The following is a 21,661-nucleotide window of genomic DNA, read 5'->3' on the forward strand; positions in this document are numbered from 1 at the left end:
GGCCTGTGTTATTTACAAGGGTTTGTCCATTAATCACGTGAGGTTTTTAGGTCACTTTCTACGCCCCCCCCCCTATATCAATAAAAAAACCAGTGGCGGTTGTCAGCCAGCGCGGGCGGGGCGACGGACGATCTTACAAAGATCGACCACGTCAATTGCGCGTTACTTATGGTGATGTCATATCGCAAATCGCAGCAAGGCATTCTCGGGTATGGTTGTGCTAAAATATACACGTGATATGTAACAACAACCCCCCTCCCTCATTGTGAGCAATAATGATGTTATCCAAAAAACCCCCCCTCCCCTATTTGGACCTCACGTGATTAATGGATGACCCCAAACGTATTTCATCCTTGACAAAGACCAATACACAAAAATAGCTGTGATAAATAAGATCTTACTATGTCTACGTTTTACTTAGGATTGCTTTTTCAAGCGGCCTCCTTGCAGATTATATTAATATATAGGGTGTCCCAAAAATATTTGACAGGCACGTAGGGGTAGAAAAAGGGTGGAATTCTGAGACAAAAAGTCCTTTGGGTTTTATTTGTCTGATGCACTCTTAATTAGTTAGGAATGCCGAGTGGTAGGAGGTAGGATTTCAAATTTTTTTCTTTTGATACTACCTACTTAACATTTGCCCATTTAATTAAATTTCTTTTTTTTTTATGTATATTTTAAACATAAGTTTTTCTGTAGCATCTTCTGGATATAATAGATGCTCACAAATTTTCTACGTAATCAACATACTAAGACAATAAAAAGCAAAATAATAGATTTTTTTCTGTAATAATATTTATTGTATGGATAGCAAAAACATGAAAAACAATATTTGTGGGTGTCTAGAAATGAATCAGTCGTACTTCAAGATGACTCCTTAGGTGAAACTAAATCCTTTTGGATCAAGTTATCTTAATACAAATTTTGCTCTCTGAAAAGATTGAGACCCCAAAAAAAAAATTGATTTAATGTTTTTTTAAGACACACGTAAGTTGAAATAAAGAGTTTTTGGGATGATCAGCGACCCCTAAAACCCCCGTATACCAAATTTGGCGCGAATGTGTTATTTTTTGAAAATTTTGTCGGCCATCTTGGATCCGCCAACTTGAATTTTGCAAAATTGACCTTCGATCCGTGATCAACGACCCTGTAAAACCCACGTATACCAAATTTGCCGCGAATCTGTTATTTTTTGAAAATTCGTTCTGCCCAGACAGATACAAATCCAATTAAAGGGCAGGAGAAACAATAAACGATTACATAAAAAATCATAATATATGAAAAATAGATTTGAAAATACAAGCTTAATTACATAACTACAAAGTGAACACAAAATAGTTTAATAAAATGTTATAAATAATTTAAAATTGTAACATATAAAATGATGGTCAGGTTATAAATCTAAATTTAAAATACAACATCTTATATTACTGACGGTACAGTTTAAAATATCAAATTTGGTACTATAATCATTTACATAATATGTACACATTTGATAAATTGGAGAATGTTTAAGAACATTTGTTCTCGGAGTTGACAAATAAAATAATACATTTGAGCGAGTTCGAACACTAGGAATATTAAAGTAAATACTACTCAAAATGTCAGGGCAATCTATATACGAGGACAACAGTTTATACAGAAAAAGTATGGAAAAATAGACCCGACGCAAGACCAACTCTTTAAAGTTAAATTTATTTAGCAGTTCTAACTGCGGAATACCCTGAGGTGGGTAAGCATGATCAATTCGAAAACTGAGATATTTGACAAATTTTCTCTGAACTTCTCCAAGTTAGAAATATGAATCTCATATTGAGGATTCCAGATAACGGAAGCGTATTCTAACTTCGGCCTGACAAATGCATTAAAGAGTAATGTAAGGGTAGAAACATCCCTAAAATATCGCGAATTCCTCATAATAAAACCCAAATTCTTGTAGGCGTTAGATATAATATAATCAATATGGGGAACAAAAGTCAATTTTACATCAAAGATAATACCTAGATCTTTAAGTTGTGTGCATCTATTTAAAATAACACAATTTATATTATAGTCAAACTGAATAGCAATTTTTTTTCTGGTAAAACTCATAACATTACACTTGGAGATATTCAATGACAACTTATTATTTTGGAACCTTATTTTTGTATATACAATGCATTCTTACAAACGATATTATAGTTTTTAGTTTATATTTTTATACTTATTTCTGGACAGAGATTTCTTAATTTTTAATCAGAAATAGTTAAAAAAAAATAATTAACTCTATAATAAAATATTAACTTCTGCTTGAGTTGGCAGGAAAAGGAACTCTGGAATAAAATGTTTTCCTCATTGTAATTGTAATGCAAAGGGACAATTGTGTATTGGATTCCATCGTAGTTCTCAATGGTTGAACAATTTTCAGGCTTTTTGCCATGTCGGTTTAGATTTCTCGACGTTTTGAGAGACATTGCTTTCTTCTTTAGAAAAGAAAATTTGAAACTTGGTTTCATTTAGCAACCAGCCCAGAAATCGTTCAGCCATTGAAAATCATTTTATAGTATATTTATAATGGATTACTAACCTTCATTCTATTTTTAATATTTTTAGACAATTACATTTGGGACAGATTTTCAAAAAATTATAAACTGCATTCCTCTGTTGATAGAAGGTTTGCATTTAATTTGGGTTTTATCAAGGTATTATAACAGCGATGAAGTTATGGTACCTTTTATGGAAAAAATTGCTTGGTGTCTATTGGATAAGGTGCGAAAGAGGCTTAATAACGAGATGTTGTTTAGGTAGGTATCTGGAATTGAAGTAAATTTAATCAAGTAAATTGTGTGAAGACTACAGATATATAAATTTTACAGAAAACCTATCAGCGAAGTGCAAAAATTAACGTTAGATGCTGAAACTATGCTGGAAACATGGAAAAGTACTTATATGGAAACTAGGCAAAAAATTGAGGATTCCGGTAAAGGGGAGCGCTGGGAATTCGATAGGAAAAGATTATTTGCAGCTTCGGATTATATGGCAACGGTTTGCAAGGACTTATATGAAGTAGCTACGGTAATTGAATATTAGAAACTATTTTACAGATTTATTTTATGAAATATTTCAATTAGTATAAATGTTTATCGTGTAAAACTGGCTTTAGGTAATTTATCACTTTAAAAATATATTTGGAGCTGAACTAAGGGCTATCGTCAGCGATCCCCAAAGCATCGACAATGTAGCAAAGCGAGTTGACAGACTTGTGGTTCAAATCGAAAACACAGACTTTGATATATTTGATGCGAACAGTAAGGAAAACTGGGAAGCCATTATGGAATTGTTCCGTAAGGAAGTCCATAAATTAGAACTTGAAGGGGTTAATTTTATAGATCAGAGTTTTAAAATGATAAGATCTTCCGAAGGTGCTTTAGAAATGCTTCTGAAATTCAAGCACATTGAAACGCGTCAACTGATACAAAATAAGTTGATGTTAAAATTTGATGTGATATTAGATCAGTATATGAAGGAGCTGTTAGCCGTCGAAGACCACTTTACGGTAAATATCAATATTATAAAGTCTCATAAAATCAATATGTTAAATGTTTTTAGCGGAATAAGCGACATCCCGTTCTATGTAGAAATATGCCTCCCCATGGTGGTGCCATCTACTGGGTGCGACTTTTATATTTTAAACTGAAGCGACCCATTTTGAAATTTCAAAAAGTTGAGGAGTTGATGCAGTCTCACATGAAAAATCAAGTTTTCACAGCATATTTGAAGCTTGCCAAAGAATTGAAAGCTTACGAGCAGGGTAAACTGGAAGAGTGGTTGGAAATGTTTGGACCCACGATGGAACGAGCGATGCAGATGGATATACTGAAGCTTGCCAATTCAAGTAAAAGGAAGGAAGGCATCAAGCCTAATAAAATCGCTAGATCTGCTAGTTTTACTCCAATTCAGAAAAGTAAGAATTATAAGTAGAATTTGCGGACTTGCAGCCCATATCAGAATATTAATACTATACAAGGTGTTTCAGAAAACATGGACAAATGCTCAGGGGCGGATTCCTAACCTAAAAACAAAATTATTTTTTCATATCAACATGGATTTGATTTCGCTTCGTTCCTTAGTTACAGTTAAAGTTTTAAAATAAGATATTGTTTTTTCTAAAAATCTAGATTTCCACTTGAGGGAATTAAATGAAATTTGGACAACTAACTATTTACAACCGAATATACATTCCTAGGTATTATTATGTTGAACATAAATTGCAGGACCGGACTTACTTGCAAGCCCCTGGATTTAATCAAAGAAAAAACTGGTTCTCCGTTGAGATTTATAACACTTTCAACATTTAAAATATCGAAATCTCGAGGGAAAACGAAAAAGTCAATCAATTTTTGATCAAAATTAAGCTAGAATTTAGCCCATGTAATTATAAATTAGAAATCTTAAGAAAGAACTAATTTTTTCTTTGATTAAATCCAAGGACTTGCAAGCAAGTCCGGTCCTGTAATTCATGTTCAACATAATAATACCTAGGAATGTGTATTCAGTTGTAAACAGTTAGTTGTCCAAATTTCATTTAACTCCCTCAAGTGGAAATTTAGATTTTTGGAAAAAACATATTTTATTTTAAATCTTTGACACCCTGTAGCTCAGGAATGAAGTGAAATCGGACCCACGTTGACATGAAAAAATAATCTTGTTTTTTAGGAATCTGCCCCCCAGCGTTGGCCCATATTTTCTAAAACACCCTGTATAGTAACACTAAATATGAAAGTTAAGGAAATACATAAAAGTAAAAACACTTATCGGATATAATTTCAATGTCTCAAGAAAAATGGCGGTTCACTGTCCCCACCTACGAAGGCTGTCCAGGCCTACACAAGATGAGGCAGGATAAAGAGGGATAATCCCCCTCGATCCCAAATCATTGAGGCTAATTTCTAGCCATGGAATAATGGCGGTTCACTGTCGACTATTGACAAACGGCAGCATGTGGGAAATGCCAAAAAAATTACAAATACACTTTTAGCTGTTGTTATTATTCTTGATTTGTTAATGGAGAATGAAATTCATAATTACGATTGTGATACATATATGAAAAGTTAGTTTCATTAAAGCGGGTATCAACGGTTTTCACTTTTACACCAATGTTTGTATAAAGATGTGGAGAGTAAACAGAATCATTTATTAATTTAAAGCGAAGTCATAGATCGTCCTATTTTCAAGGGTAATTAACATCGAGAGCACAAATGAGAGTAGTCATACCCGCAGCCACTAACTTAAATACCCATAGCATCTCAAAAATGTATGTTGAAATTTAACGTCTAACGTCAGTACGAGGGTTGCCTTTTATATTTCAGGAATAGAGAACAAAAAAAGAAATTAATCATTGTGTATGGCTTTATTGTTTTTCAAAATATTCTCCAAGATCAATACACTTTTGCATGCACTTGAACCAATTTTTGAAGCTTTTTTCCGTTCCGATTGCGGTATCTCCAAAACATGCATTTTGACCATATCAACCGCTTCTTCAGCATCCGAAAAATGTTGACATCGTAATTTATTTTTGATGTGCAGGAATAAAAAAAGTCATTGGGTGCCAAATCAGGGCTGTACGGCGGATGATTCATCAATTCGAATTTTTCAGTTTTCAAAAAGTCTTGTTTGAGCCAATGTGTGAGAGCTCGCATTGTCCTGGTGAGGAATGATGCGTCTTCTGCAGTTTGTTTCCTTTATTTTTCTGAAAACTTCTGGCAAACAAATTGTGTAGCATTCAGAATTGATCTTCTATGGATGCATTAATGGTACAGTTACCACATGTCCAGTTTATCTGAAAAAACAGGTGACCATTTGCTTAGAAATGTGAACTACTTTTGTTGGATTTGGCTCATCTCTTCGAGGGCATTGTTTATTTTATGACAGTTTTTACACTTTTGAAATGTTTACCATAAAACCTTTGGGATACTCTATCAAACCACATTTGAAGGAATTCCCATTTATTTCTTTTCCCTTTTGGTATTTTAATTTACTTATGCCTTCAAGTAACAGCTACAGCTTGCAGTAATTTATAGAGACGTTCAAAATAAATGCATGGAACAGCGGACATAATGTTATGAACAACAACTAAAATAAAACTAAGAGATTGAATTGAATCTGTTACAAGCTGTGTATCCGAACTTGATTTATAAGTAGACATTATTTTAATGGAACGCGATTTCCATTTTTGATAAGGTAAGAAACAAAGTTTGCGATGGAAAAACATGTTCACTACATATTTTATATTGAAGTCGACCATTTCAAAGATACTTAGAATTTCACTAGTACATCGACAGGTGTAAGGATTATATTATAAGTCATCTAAAATATTTCTTTTTAAATTTATCACTATTATAATTTGCTAATTTGTACTAATTTGCGCTATGCAAAAATGTTGACATCATTTTCGTTCAAAATGAAATTAACATTTAAAAAAAATACAAAAACTTTTTTTTTCCAATGACGTCATAATTAAAAAAAAATATCCATATATGTACTTCAGTTAGCACCATTGATTTCCACATTGACTAGCACTTTATGTGTATTGTGCACACAAAATTTTCATTTCAGCATCCTCATTTCTTAAGAAGATATAGATATAACATTTTTTTAACTTCAACATCTAGTATTTCAAAACGGAAGACCTCAAGGACAAACTTTTATTTAAGAAAATTTCCTTTATTTTTGACATGTGTTACACTCTATATAATAATATAGGTGCAAAGATGCCAAGGCCATCGAGTAAAACCGGTTCCACCAAATCTGTCACTTCTATTATGGAACGAATCACTTTGAAGCACCTCACCTGGCACGAGATCATGGGTAATTCAACAGTGGCAGATTTGGGAATGCAGTTTGAGTTAAATTTTGACAACAGTTTATGGAGTTGTTTCCAGAGTGTGGAAATCCTGGAGACCCTACAGTTTAATTTACCGGAGAATATCAGAATGGTAGCCATTAGAAAAGAAAAACTACAGAAGTGCATAAATGAGGTGGAATCCATGGTTAATCAGTACACTGACCTAATAGACAAACTAAGTGACCCACAAGTAAGATATTTTTCAGCAACTTATATATAGTCCACAGTACAGGCCCCCTCTGGAAAGTTGATTACCACATACTTTATAACTCCTGAGGAGCTTTGTTTTGACGAGTCTACCACATTTTTCCTCTGCGACTTTTCTCGATTCCTCCGCTTTTCCACTCGGAAAAGTCCAAAAACATGGCAATTTCCCGGGGTCTTGAAAACTCAAGACCACATCTTTTATTTTTAGCTTAAGTAACTGGAAATTTTGTTGCAAATGCCGAGTTAAATTTGTCCGACAGAAATTCCTCCGACAATGACGTGTCTACCGGTCGAAACATGCCAAAATAACAGGGTATTGAAAATCAATTACCACATAGGTAATTTTTAGTAAAATTAATTGTAAATAATTAATTCAGTCAAAAAGTATTGTTGTGCGACAAATTTCAAGCCGCGTTTTTTCAGTCCGACAGCTGGAAATCGGAATTTTCACGGGGTATGATATATCGATTACCACATGTCGGACAAAAATAACACACGATAGAAAAGTGTTTTTTATAAGCAAAAATTGTAATGTCCGACAAAAATATATCCGCAAATCGTCAGTCCAACAAAAAATTATGAAAAAAATTTCATAAAAAATGTGCACATGTATTTATAATTTCTAATAAAGTATTTTCATGTATTAAGCAAAATTCCATATAAATATACAATGCAGGGTGTTTCAGAAAGACCTCCCGTAAATACAGGGGGTGAGGACGACAAAAAATAAGAATTTTTTGTCATATGAACTATATGTCTATCTCCTCTTCTCAAAGCTCAAGCTTACTTTGAGAAAAGTCACTTATTTTATAGTGTAATATTGTAAGAGTTTAATTAAAAGCCTTTTTTCTCGAAAATCGTCCACATTAGGAAGTTCTAACAAGAGTACATTATTTTTAGAAAATAAAATTGTACAATAGAAATTAGAGCCCGACTGGTAAAAAACCTAACCTTAAAAAAAATATAACTTAAATTGTAATAAGAATGTAGCATAACTAGCGCTTTCTATGAAATATACAAAAAATAATTAGACTAGCGTATTTGGCACCCTTAAAAACCTCGGGCTACCAAATTTCATAAAAATATTTCGCACTATTTGGAAATTTTCATAAAAATGTTATTTAAAAAATTTTATTTTGTCTCTCTGTATCTCGAAAACAAGAGGAGATAGACATAGAGTTCATAAGACAAAAAATTCTCATTTTTTATCATACTATCACCCTCTTTATTTACGGGAGGTCTTTCTGAAACACCCTGTATATATTTTTCGTTTTATTCTTGTAATTGTAAATCTCTATATGCTCAATTTAGCCAAATAAATATCGAGAAAAGAATTAAACGATTTCAAAAAAGTATGTATGGTGTAAAAAAATTATGCACAAAAGTTTTGGGATTTTCTTTTAGAAAAATAGGAAAATTTTTGTAAAGAAAAATAACAAACGCGAATGAAAACTTGAAAGAGAAAAAAGGATTTTTATATCAAGTATAATATTAATTTATTTAGAAATAATGCATTATGCACTAAGATCGTATTAATCGCCTCAAAAATAACTTCATTTGTTTATAACTTTTAAATTTTTAAGCATAAAATAAGCAATATTATAATTATTTATTTGAAACAAATAATAATTTACATAATAATAATTAATAACCATTTATAAATATGAAATTTTTGGAGTGAAAAAATTAAATTTCATCACGTTTATTGATTTATTGATTTTTTAATAATTTGCGGACATTAAATCGTCGGACACTTATATCACTATTTTGTACAGTAAATTTAAAAGTGGAAAAAATGAAAATTAGATATGTGGTAATCGATTTTTCATACCCCGTGAAAATTCCGATTTCCAGCTGTCGGACTGAAAAAACGCGGCTTGAAATTTGTCGGACAACAATACTTTTTGACTGAATTAATTATTTACAATTAATTTTACTAAAAATTACCTATGTGGTAATTGATTTTCAATACCCTGTTATTTTGGCATGTTTCGACCGGTAGACACGTCAATGTCGGAGGAATTTCTGTCGGACAAATTTAAATCGGCATTTGCAACAAAATTTCCAGTTACTTAAGCTAAAAATAAAAGATGTGGTCTTGAGTTTTCAAGACCCCGGGAAATTGCCATGTTTTTGGACTTTTCCGAGTGGAAAAGCGGAGGAATCGAGAAAAGTCGCAGAGGAAAAATGTGGTAGACTCGTCAAAACGAAGCTCCTCAGGAGTTATAAAGTATGTGGTAATCAACTTTCCAGGGGGGGCCTGTACTGTGGACTAATAAATTAATTTGTTAAAACAAGGAAATATTGTAAAGGTGGGTTAGATTAGGTTGGGGTAGGCATGCCAAACCGACACTGGAGTAATCGATATTAATGTAACCAATGGTTTTATAAGCTACAAGTTACGAGATAAGTCGAAGTAAGGGCTGACATTTGCCCACAAAATTTGGCAATTGTAGGCCGTCGGCATCCAAGGGACATTGAGAACGATGGTTTCAGATCTGAGAAATTACGAATTCATCATTACAATTTATTTTATTACCATATTACAACTGTTTAAACAACAAATTACCACTTTTTGAGGGACTCTTTCTTAAATCTGACGTCAACCATGCCACCCCCTTCCCACAGATGGCCTAACTTTCTCTAAAACTGTGGGCAATTCCAGTAATTAGACAGACCTCTTGTCCTGTATATCTCATGGAACTGTGCATACATCAGCTATGCCCTTAAATTTTTTTTTTGTTAATTTAACTCTGTGCTGAATACTAATCAATACATATGTATTAATTTAGATTGAGTTATAAAATTGTTAAAAATACTCAGTTTTACTTTACAAGAATTTTATACAGGATGGGTCACCAGTAACGCCTCAGTCGCTATGGACCAAACGGCAAATGTTACAGAAACCTGTTTAGGTGGGTATGTGTAGGTTGATTACGGCTACATTTTAAAAATATTTTGAAATATACAGGGTGTCCAGGAAAAGCGTACCATATCAAAGTTATGTTTTTTTAAATGGAACACCCTGTATTTTACTGCATTTTTGAAAGCACCGTAAAAAAATAGGTGAACTTTATTAAAGGTTCTGCATACCTAGGACTTACAGTTTGTGAGATATTTCAATTTTAGTGAAAATGCAGGCATAGCGTAGAAATTTAATATTAGCAATAAAAAAATAATTTTAAGGAAGCAGATTTGTAGGGTATATTTTAGACTCTTGAAGTTATAAATTGTTATATTTGTCATCACTTAGTATTATACAGGGTGTTCAAAAAACTACTGAATACTTCTCTCAACTTTAAACAGCAATAACTTGGTTATTTTAAATGGGACACCCAGTATATTTTTACTTTGGGAGTTAGGAAATTTAAAACTTTCAAACTGTGTATATGTTCCTTATACCTATCTCTAACGAATTGAAATATGAATAAAAGGAGAGGTCAATCGATCCTATCGGATAATTAGAAACGAAGAATACCCGAAAAAATCGGAAAATTTAGCGTTTTTAAAAAAATTCATTACTCCGCCATTTTTTAAGTTGTTGACCTGACCCTGTGCACAAAAGTAGTTAATTATATGTACTTTAAGTGTGCACAAAGCAGGTGCTGTCAGACCAGTAGTTTTGGCACAATTGTAATTTTTTGGTGCACTATTTTGCAAAAATTCTGGATACGTTGTAGGTGATCCGATTTTAATTTTTTAATAGAAGTATAATACTACAAAACGTATATTCTAATTATAACTCGATTATTTATTTGATTAAAAGAAAAATAATGTCAGATTCATATTCAGAAGAACATATGTACTAATGCTCCTTAAAAACTGACCCCCACTTAAATTTACACCCTGTATACTATATCACTATATAAAATTATTGAAATTAAATTTTTAAATACCTGTGTCAGGTTTCATGTATATTAGCCATTTTGGAGTTATTTAAAAAATTATGTTTTTAGCAGTGCCCCTTTATCACCCTGTAACTTTTTTACCAACCGTTTTCAAACCCAAGTTTATGGGAAACTTTCTGCTTAAGGAGGTTCGATAGATCTCTTGCGGGGCAGGCGGTACGGGGGAAGCCTATGCTTATACACGGGAGTTTCGTTGCGGTATCAACCTTACATAAATTTGAGCGAAGTAAATATGCTATTTATGAATGAAATTTATACAACACGTATTAGATTGCATATATTTTTCGTGTTTAGTGCATAGCAACTAATTTTTATTTGAATAAAAGTGTCTATTTATTCATTAAGAGCTTATAAAACTATGGGAGCATATATCCTTTATACTTAAAATTCATGAAATATTTTGAATGCATCATTGTTACTGCTTTGTTTTTTGATTTTATAACTCTTTTTTTATATTTATCTAATGATGGATGTGCTTTAAATGGCAAAATAGAAAAAAGAATTACTTAATGAGTCATCAAGATTACCTGGAAATACTTTTTAATATTTTCACTTGAATATCCTGCTTCTCAGACACGGATAATTTTTTGACAAAATTTGATTTGAACTACATACCTTTCCTTAATTTATATTGTAGAATCTATAGATGATGTTTAACCAATCTGAATCATTATCATATACTCTTCAAATAATTATTCTTTTAGATGTATCTGTTAAGAGACAATTTACGGAATGTCGAGCTGCATATACAACCGGGGTTGATGAGAATTAAATGGTCTTCTCTGGGCATCACCGAATATGCAGAAGAGTGTACGTCTCTAATAACGAATTTGCAGACTTTGTACATTCAAATCGAACACATAGAAAAAGATCTACATAAAAGAATAAGAACTTTGGCTAATTGCAACTTATTTGATTTTGTAACTGTGGAGGAAAATCCAGCGAGGTTGAGCTGCAAAGATTTCTTCAAAGTGATGACAGACATTCGCACAGAGAAAATATCAAAACTAATGAAGGTGTACGAATCGTTCAGTCCTATACTCATCAAGCTGGAAGTCATGGTCTTGAGTACTAACACAGGAAAAGCTCCCGCTATGGCGCCATATTATTTGTTCTGGGAAACAGAAATATACAAGGCATTTATACACATGGTTATCAGAAATTTTGAAACTTTGATTTCTAAAATAGATAAAAAGGAACTTCTCTTTCAAGTCGATGCTGTGGTAGTAATGCCAGAGGTAGTGTTGAGACCTAGTGCACCTGAAATCTATAACTTCAGTATAAAAAATGCTAAAGATTTTTTAAATAGATTGACGCTGTTCCCGAGGTGGTTAAATGAATCATGTATAATGTGCCATCCAATCAAAGTTTCAAATGAAGAGGAATTTTTATATTCCTTTTATGAGGAAATCCTAAAAGTGCATGATGTGGTAGAAGTCATAGGAAGAGTATCCGAATATGTTCAGAAAATCATTGCAGTTGTTAGTAAAGAATTACAGAAGTGGAAAAAGTACAGGAGTTTGTGGTCGTTTGAAAAAGTCTCTACATGCGAAAAATTTATATCAAAGAATACTTCTCTATCCATGTACGATGACAAATTTATGTTTTATAATGATATTGTTACACATATAAGAACTCGCAATAGCTATATTGACGCAGAGTGTATCAGATTAAATTTGGCACCATTATTTGACATAATAGAATTCCATTGCAATGAATGGAAAACAACTTTTGGAAATTTACTTGATACAGCGACTAAAACTACTATGGACGAAATGAAAGAAAAAATTGATAATCTAAAAATTTTGGTGCGTCGAAACATTAAAGGTTTAGATAGATTTAAGGCTATTATGCAAGCCATAGCCACAATTCAGAAAAGTAATATAAACGCCGAATTGGACTACTTGAGCTTTCAGCAGATTTACGGGATTTTGCGTCAACACAAGATAGATTTTCCACCAGAACATGAAGAAATGGCTTATAGACTGCAGAAGGAATGGAAAGAGCTGCTTCTATCTGCCTTGTACCGAGAACAGACACTCGAAGCTACTAAAGAAAGATTTGCAATTTTAACATTAAATGAGATTAACGAGTTTTGTGACATGCTTGCAGAATTTCTTGACAAATATGAAATTGAAGGACCTGGAGCTGTTGGGGAAGATCTGGATGCTGGTGTGAAATTGATGGATGATTATAGAGAACAGTTTGCAACTTTAGAGAATCGTCGCATCGAATTGGTCAATGCAGAAAGTTTGTTTGATATTCCTTTAGCAGATTACTCCAATTACTTAAAAGCTAAAACTGATTTTGAGGGTATGGAGGTATTGTACAAACAGTATAAATCTTTAAAGCATGCTCGGGAAGTATGGGGTAAAACATTGTGGGCAAATTTAAATCCTCAAGCATTAGTAGATGGTATTGATGGTTTTCTAAAAGAATATAGGAAGCTACCTAAGGAGATAAAGTTGCTTTCTGTTGGTCTAACCCTTGAACTGAAAATGAAGCAATTTAGAAATGTGGTGCCTCTAATGGTGGCCTTGAAAAATGAGGCATTAAGGGAGCGCCATTGGAAGCAACTTATGGTTAAAACAGGCAGGGAATTTGACATGTCACCGGACCGATTTACTTTGGATAACATGTTTGCCATGGAGTTACATCGGTATCAGGACATTGCGGAAGAAATTATTAACAATGCTATAAAAGAATTGAGTATAGAAAAAGGAGTAAAGGAAATAGCAGAAGTGTGGGCCACGATAAGTTTCCTTGTTCACAAGCATATGAAAGGCAATGAAGATCGTGGGTTCATAATCGGTGCAACAGAAGATATTATGCAAGTTCTTGAGGATAACTCAATGAATCTTCAAAGTATGGCCGGATCTCAGTTTGTAGGGCCCTTTCTCCCTCAAGTTCAGAAATGGGAGAAAAGTTTAGCTAACATCGGAGAAGTTATAGATGAGTGGTTATCTGTTCAAAGGAAGTGGTTGTACTTAGAAGGAATTTTTGTTGGAGGAGATATTAGGGCACAACTTCCTGACGAAGCCAGGAAATTTGATGACATAGATAAATCTTTCCGGAAAATTATGTTAGAAACCGCCAAGAGACCAAATGTATTGGAGTGCTGTAGTGCGGCGGGACGATTAGAGGAATTTCTGGGACTAGGGTATGGTTTAGACAGATGTCAGAAGTCCTTGAATGATTATCTCGACTCCAAGAGAAGACGATTTCCAAGGTTTTACTTTATATCAACTGAAGAACTTCTATCGATATTGGGAAGTAGTGATCCCAACGTAGTGCAAGATCACATAATAAAAATGTTTGATAATATAAAATCATTACGATTTAATTTAGATAACCAGGAACGTACCATATGTACAGCTATGATATCTGCAGAACGTGAGATTATGGATTTTAGAAACCCAGTTCTCATAGAGGGTAAAGTAGAAGAATGGATGAACGAAGTTCTTAAAGAGATGCAACGTTCAAACAGGTTTATCACAAAAAGTGCTATTTTCTACTATGGAAAGATCAGAAGACCGAGAGCGCAATGGATGTTAGAATATCAAGGCATGATTTGTTTAGCAGGTAGTGGGGTTTGGTGGACAGCAGAGGTTGAAAACGTTTTCTCTAAGATCAAAAAAGGAAATAAAAGAGCAATGAAGGAGTATTTAGAACAGCTCAATAAACAGTTAGATGAGATCGTACTAACAGTTAGAGCTGAATTGAGTTCCAATGACAGGAAAAAATTTAGAACGATAGCGATTGTTGAGGTCCATGCAAGAGATATAGTAGAAGGTTTTGTTAGAGATAGTGTTACTGATGCTCAGGAATTTGAATGGGAAAGTCAGCTGAGGTTTTATTGGATCAACCAACTGGATAATCTGTGGGTAACACAGTGTACTGGATCTTTTGAATATGGCTACGAATATATGGGATTAAATGGTAGACTTGTCATTACTCCATTGACGGACAGAATTTATCTAACAATCACCCAAGCACTGATAATGCATATGGGTGGAGCTCCCGCTGGTCCGGCTGGCACTGGGAAGACAGAAACTACCAAAGATTTAGCTAAAGCAATGGCATTACTTTGTGTTGTCACAAATTGTGGAGAAGGGATGGACTTTAAGGCAATCGGTACAACACTGGCAGGTTTGGCCCAATGTGGTGCTTGGGGATGTTTTGATGAATTCAATAGGATTGATATATCTGTGTTGTCCGTCATATCTACTCAACTACAAACTATTAGAAGTGCTCTATTAATGAAATTGGAACGTTTCACTTTTGAAGGTGTAGAAATAGCATTAGATTCCAAAGTTGGAATATTCATTACTATGAATCCTGGATATGCTGGCAGAACAGAATTACCAGAATCAGTTAAAGCACTTTTTAGACCCGTTGTTTGTATTGTACCTGACTTGGAAATGATTTGTTTGATTTCTTTGTTTTCTGATGGATTTTTAGAAGCAAAAGTTCTGGCTAAGAAGATGACAGTGCTATATAAGTTAGCTCGAGAACAACTTTCAAAACAGTTTCATTATGACTGGGGACTTAGGGCTCTCAATTCTGTTTTACGAATGGCTGGTGTCTTGAAAAGGGCATCTCCTGACATAAAAGAAGCCTTGGTCCTTATGAGAGCTTTGCGAGATATGAATCATCCCAAATTTGTATATGAGGATGTACCCTTATTTTTGGGATTGATTCGTGATCTTTTCCCTGGAATGGATTGTCCAAGAGTAGGTTATCCAGACTTTAATGCTGCTGTAGAGACGGTGCTTGCGACAGATGAATATATTGTGTTACCATATCAGGTGGATAAAGTTGTACAAATGTATGAGACGATGATGACGAGGCATTCAACCATGTTAGTGGGACCGACAGGTGGAGGCAAAACTGTTGTAATTCAAACTTTAGCGAAAGCTCAAAACTTAATGGGATTGCCAACAAAGATATTTACTTTGAATCCCAAAGCTTGTTCGGTAATCGAGCTTTATGGTATTTTAGATCCGTTAACACGTGATTGGACAGATGGTCTCTTATCGAATATATTTAGAGATATGAATAAGCCCACAGAAAAACAAGAAAGGCGATACATTCTATTTGATGGAGATGTCGATGCATTATGGATAGAAAACATGAATTCTGTAATGGATGATAACAAACTGTTAACTTTAGCCAATGGTGAGAGGATTATGTTGCAACAACCAGTCTGCGCTTTGTTATTTGAAGTTGGGGATTTGCAGTATGCTTCTCCAGCCACTGTTTCTAGGGCTGGTATGGTGTATGTCGATCCTAAAAATTTAGGATTTCAACCATATTGGGACAGATGGGTTTCCAGAAGAAAGCATGTGCCTGAGAGAGAAGCTTTCCAGGAGCTATATGAAAAGTTTATACCAGATATAATGGCTTACGTTTTAGAAGGAGTTTTAGGAACAAAACAAGTTAACCCTTTGAAAACAGTTATCCCACAGACTGGATTAAATATGATTACTCAGATGTGTTTCATGATTGATGCAATTTACCCACAGAACATTGAAGATGTTCGAGATCCAGAGGAACCAGCAGATCAGGATTTATTGACAACAATTTTTATTACTGCCATCTATAATTCAATTGGAGCTGCCTTATTAGATTCTGGTAGGAAGGATTTTGACGAATTTGTCAAATCATTAATTACAATGTTAAACGGGGATGACACTATCGATAATAAATGTGATTTGAGACACATTCCAAATGCATTCCCTTCATTTTATGATTATTTTCTTGATATTAAGGAGAGAGTTTGGGTTGCTTGGGAATGGTTGGTGCCAGAGTATATACATGACCGAGAAAAAAGGTTCTCTGAGATATTAGTACCAACCGTTGATACAATACGAACCACTTACTTACTTCAGTTAATGAACCAAATAAGGAGACCGATCATATTGATAGGAGAAACGGGGACATCGAAAACTGCTATTATTCAAGACTTTTTACGAAATTTGGATCCAGAAATATACATTTTATTAAATATTAATTTCTCATCGAGAACTTCTTCAATGGATGTACAAATGAATTTAGAATCTTCGGTAGAAAAACGAACAAAAGAGATTTATGGACCTCCTCTAGGAAAGAAATTGGTCTGTTTCATGGATGACATGAATATGCCACAGGTTGATGAGTATGGAACACAGCAACCCATCGCTCTCCTTAAGTTATTATTTGAAAAGGGAGGATTTTATGATAGAGGCAAAGATCTTAATTGGAAAATTCTTAAAGACATATCATACTTTGCAGCAATGGGTGTTGCAGGGGGTGGTCGAAATGAAGTTGATCCCAGATTTATGTCCATGTTCACTGTTATAAATTTAGTATTTCCATCTGTAAATACTCTGAAGCATATATATACATCAATTTTATCTGGGCATCTTTCAATATTCGATGAAGAGGTTCAAATTGCTTCTACTCTAATGGGTATAACCTTAAATTTGTACAGTACAATAATTATTCAACTACCTCCAACACCCAGTAAATTTCATTATATTTTTAATATGAGAGACTTATCAAGAATAGTAGCTGGACTGTGCATTACAACTCCTCAGTTTTTCAAAACCGTGCCTCAAATGGTACGAGTATGGAGAAACGAATTTACTCGAGTAATATGTGATCGTTTGATAAACTCTGAAGACCAGAATTTAATGACGAATCATATAATTACCCAATTACGCCAAGTTTTTCCTAAAAAGGAGCCTCCTCCTAAGGTACAAGTGGATGAAGATGAAGATTTTGCTTTGGAAACCGAACCAGAAGGGGAGGAACAAGAAGCACCAGAGTTAGAGGAAATTGATATAGTTGACTATACGATGAGGAACCCTCTTCTTTTTGGAGATTATCGAAATGCTTCAAATGAGGGAGAACCTCGACACTACGAGGATCTTTTAGATTATGAGGCTATTTACTTTTTGTTTCAAGAAATTCTTGAATTATATAACGAACAGAAGGAAAAAGTAAATATAGTATTATTTGATGATGCACTCGAGCATTTAACGAGAATCCACAGAGGTTTAAGGCTACAAAAGGGTCATGTCATGTTGGTAGGAGTTGGTGGATCTGGGAAAAGAAGTTTAACATTACTGTCAGCTTTTACCGCTGGTTGTGAGGTTTTTGATATAACTTTATGTAGAGGTTACAATGAAACAATGTTTAAAGAGGATTTGAAAAAACTATACAACAGATTAGGTGTTGAGAGAAAGAAAACTGTGTTCTTCTTTACCGCTAGCCAAATTGTTGAGGAGGGATTTCTGGAATTCATTAATAATATATTGATGATTGGATATGTTCCTTCTTTATTTACTGATGATGATAAAGAACAAATAATCGGTCAGTGCAGGACGGCTGCTAAGAATGCAGGATTTACCATCACGAAAGATGGTGTGTGGCAGTATTTTCTGCAACAGTGTCAAGATAATTTACATGTGGTATTATCGATGTCCTCATCTGGGGATATTCTCAGCAAACGCTGCAGAAGCTTTCCAGGTCTAGTTAATAATACTACTATTGACTGGATATTTCCTTGGCCTTTGCAAGCATTAGAGTCGGTGGCTTCTGTTTTCCTCAAAGACAATCCAAAAATACCAGAAATATATAGAGGTAACATTATTAAACATGTGGTAAGAGTACATGAGTTGGTTATTCAGTATACAGTCGATTATTCCATTAAACTGAGAAGAAAAAATTATATAACACCAAAGCATTACTTGGATTTTATAGCTACGTATTTAAGGTTATTGGAGGAAAAAGACAATTACATCAATACGCAGTGTGAAAGATTAAAGAGTGGTTTAACAAAAATAGCTGAGGCTAGTGTTGACTTGGATGTTTTAAATAAAAAACTGGGTGACCAGAAAGTCATTGTATCTGAGGCTACAGAAGCCTGTGAGGCTATGCTTATAGAAATTGAAGCAGGTACGAGGGTAGCTACAGAAAAAAAGGATGTAGCCTCTCTAAAAAGTACGGAAATTGAGGAACAAGCACGGATTATCATGATAGAACAAGCAGATGCTGAAGAAGCTCTGTCCGCTGCTTTGCCAGCTTTGGAAACAGCTAGGATAGCCCTATCAGACTTGGACAAGTCTGATATTACGGAAATTCGATCGTTTGCCACCCCACCTGAACCCGTTCAAATTGTCTGTGAATGTTTAGTCATTTTAAGAGGTTTGAAAGAGGTTTCATGGAAAAGTGCCAAGGGAATGATGGCAGACCCAAATTTTTTAAGGTCCTTGCAGGAAATGAATTGTGATGCAATAACCCAGACACAAGTTAGAGCCGTTAAAGCGCACATGAGCAAGTCAAAGAAGCTAGATGAAATGGCTAGCATCAGCAAAGCTGGCTTTGGTCTATTAAAATTTGTCCAAGCTGTACTAGGTTACTGTGCTGTGTTTAGAGAAGTGAAACCAAAAAAAGATAGAGTGGAACAGTTGCAGAATGAGTATAATTCAGCTAAACGCTTTCTTGATAAGCTTTACAATGAAATTTCACAGTTAGAAGAAGATTTGGATAAACTGAATCAAAAGTATGAGGTTGCCATGAAACGTAGGCAAGAACTGCAAGCAGAAACTGACATCATGATGAGAAGACTAGAAGCAGCAGATAAACTTATATCAGGTTTAAGTTCTGAACAGGCACGTTGGACAGAGGATTTAAAGGAACTCTATCGAGAAAAAGAACGGTTAGTGGGAAATTGTTTGATTTGTGCTGGATTCCTAGCATACTGTGGACCCTTCACCTTTGAATACAGAAGAGATTTAGTATATGTAGAATGGCAGAATGACATCCTTAGTAGGAATTTACCTCTTTCACAGCCTATAAAGTTAGAATCCAATCTAACCACTGATGTGGAAATAAGTATTTGGACTTCTGAAAACCTTCCACCGGATGAATTATCAGTACAAAATGGAATATTAACTATAAGGGGCTCCAGATTTCCCTTATGCATTGATCCTCAGCAACAAGCGTTAAATTGGATTAAAAAGAAAGAGGAAAGATGTAACTTAAAAGTGTTGAGTTTCAATGATTCTGACTTTTTAAAACACTTAGATATGTCCATTAAATATGGATCTCCAGTACTTTTCCGTGATGTAGACGATTATATCGACCCAGTTGCTGAAAATGTTATACAGAAAAACGTTAAAAGTGTCAGTGGGCGGGTATTTGTAGTACTTGGTGATAAAGAAGTTGACTGGGATCCTAATTTTAGAATGTACATGACCACAAAAATTGCTAATCCTACTTTTAATCCTTCAGTATATGCCTCAGCAATAGTGATAAATTATACAGTGACACTATCTGGACTAGAAGATCAATTATTGAGTGTTGTTGTCAGGAATGAGAGGCCTGACCTGGAAGAACAAAGAGAGTCCCTTATAGCTGAAACTAGTGAAAATAAAAATTTACTGCAACAGCTTGAAGACTCTTTACTGAGAGAATTGTCTACAACAACTGGTAATATGTTAGACAATGTAGAACTGGTCCAGACATTAGAAAACACGAAAAGTAAAGCTGCTGAAGTTATGGACAAATTAAAATTAGCAGGTGATACTGCAAGAGATATTGATAGACTAAGAGATGGTTATCGGTCAGTAGCAAAACGAGGGGCCATATTATTTTTCGTTTTATCTGATATGGCCGGTGTAAATGCTATGTATCAATATTCCTTAGCCTCTTATTTGGAAGTATTTGCATTTTCCCTTAGAAAAGCCTTACCTCATACCTTATTGGCAAGACGTTTAATGAATATTATAAGCACTCTGACAAAAAATGTATACGATTATGGCTGCACTGGAATTTTTGAAAAACACAAGCTGTTATATTCATTCCAAATGACTGCTAAACTGGAACTAAATGAGAAACACATTTCTCAAGCAGAACTGGAGTTTTTTATTAAGGTAAGTAATATTTTGTCCCTGATGTTATTTTTACTGGGCTCTATTTCACAAAATTGCAAATATGCAGATGTTCATATACAGGGTGTTCTGAAAATCCATGAGGAAACTCCGGTAGGTGATTCTACGGATTAAAATAGTAACATTATATAATGAAAATTTTTTTCAAATTGTCAATTGTTTGCAAGTTACAGCTTGTCAAAGTTCATTTTTTTTCATTTTTCTATTTAAATAATTAATTTAATTCAAGTTCGATTAGTCTCTCATTTGGCACCCCCACTAAGTAGATGAAGCTCTATTGGACCAGACAGAGAAAAGTTTCATTATGCACCGCTAAAAGGCACTTTACCTAGAACTCAAAATTTGTTTTGTTCATTTTTGCAAATTCAGTATTTCTTTCACGGAATGTCTCCAAGAAATCAAAACAAAGTGGAAGTTTTAAAAAATTCACATAATTATTGATTGATTAAGTATAATATACAAGATTTGCGGAGATGAATGCACAAAATTTTGAGTGAGGTAAAATTAAAAAAATAAAACCATTTTTTCCTATGGGCCATATGCCTGCTGTCTTCTGTTTTTGAAATATAGGGCGACAAAGATGATTTTTTAGAATTTTAGCAATATCTTTTCCAAAAAAACTATGTATATTTCATTGAAATTTTATATAAATAAAGGTTTAAGGTACATGGTAGCTTGTTTTCGGCAACGTGTTTTTTTTGTAAACCCTGATTGGTCAGTTCAAA

General features: G+C 34.1%; 1 protein-coding gene across 1 annotated transcript in view; it reads left to right on the plus strand.

Annotated features, from left to right (window-relative positions):
* The window catches only part of LOC108912719 (dynein heavy chain 10, axonemal), a 46,729-nt gene that overhangs the window by 4,647 nt on the left and 20,421 nt on the right, over positions 1-21,661 (plus strand). The window contains exons 6-11 of the mRNA XM_018718040.1: positions 2,593-2,783; positions 2,856-3,054; positions 3,143-3,535; positions 3,589-3,943; positions 6,742-7,073; positions 11,703-20,918. Of these exons, the coding sequence (XP_018573556.1) occupies positions 2,593-2,783; positions 2,856-3,054; positions 3,143-3,535; positions 3,589-3,943; positions 6,742-7,073; positions 11,703-20,918 (10,686 nt within the window). The remainder of the gene's footprint in view (positions 1-2,592; positions 2,784-2,855; positions 3,055-3,142; positions 3,536-3,588; positions 3,944-6,741; positions 7,074-11,702; positions 20,919-21,661) is intronic.

The sequence above is a fragment of the Anoplophora glabripennis genome, unplaced genomic scaffold (genome assembly GCF_000390285.2).
Source record: "Anoplophora glabripennis isolate ALB-LARVAE unplaced genomic scaffold, Agla_2.0 scaffold879, whole genome shotgun sequence".
NCBI classification, from domain to species: domain Eukaryota; kingdom Metazoa; phylum Arthropoda; class Insecta; order Coleoptera; family Cerambycidae; genus Anoplophora; species Anoplophora glabripennis.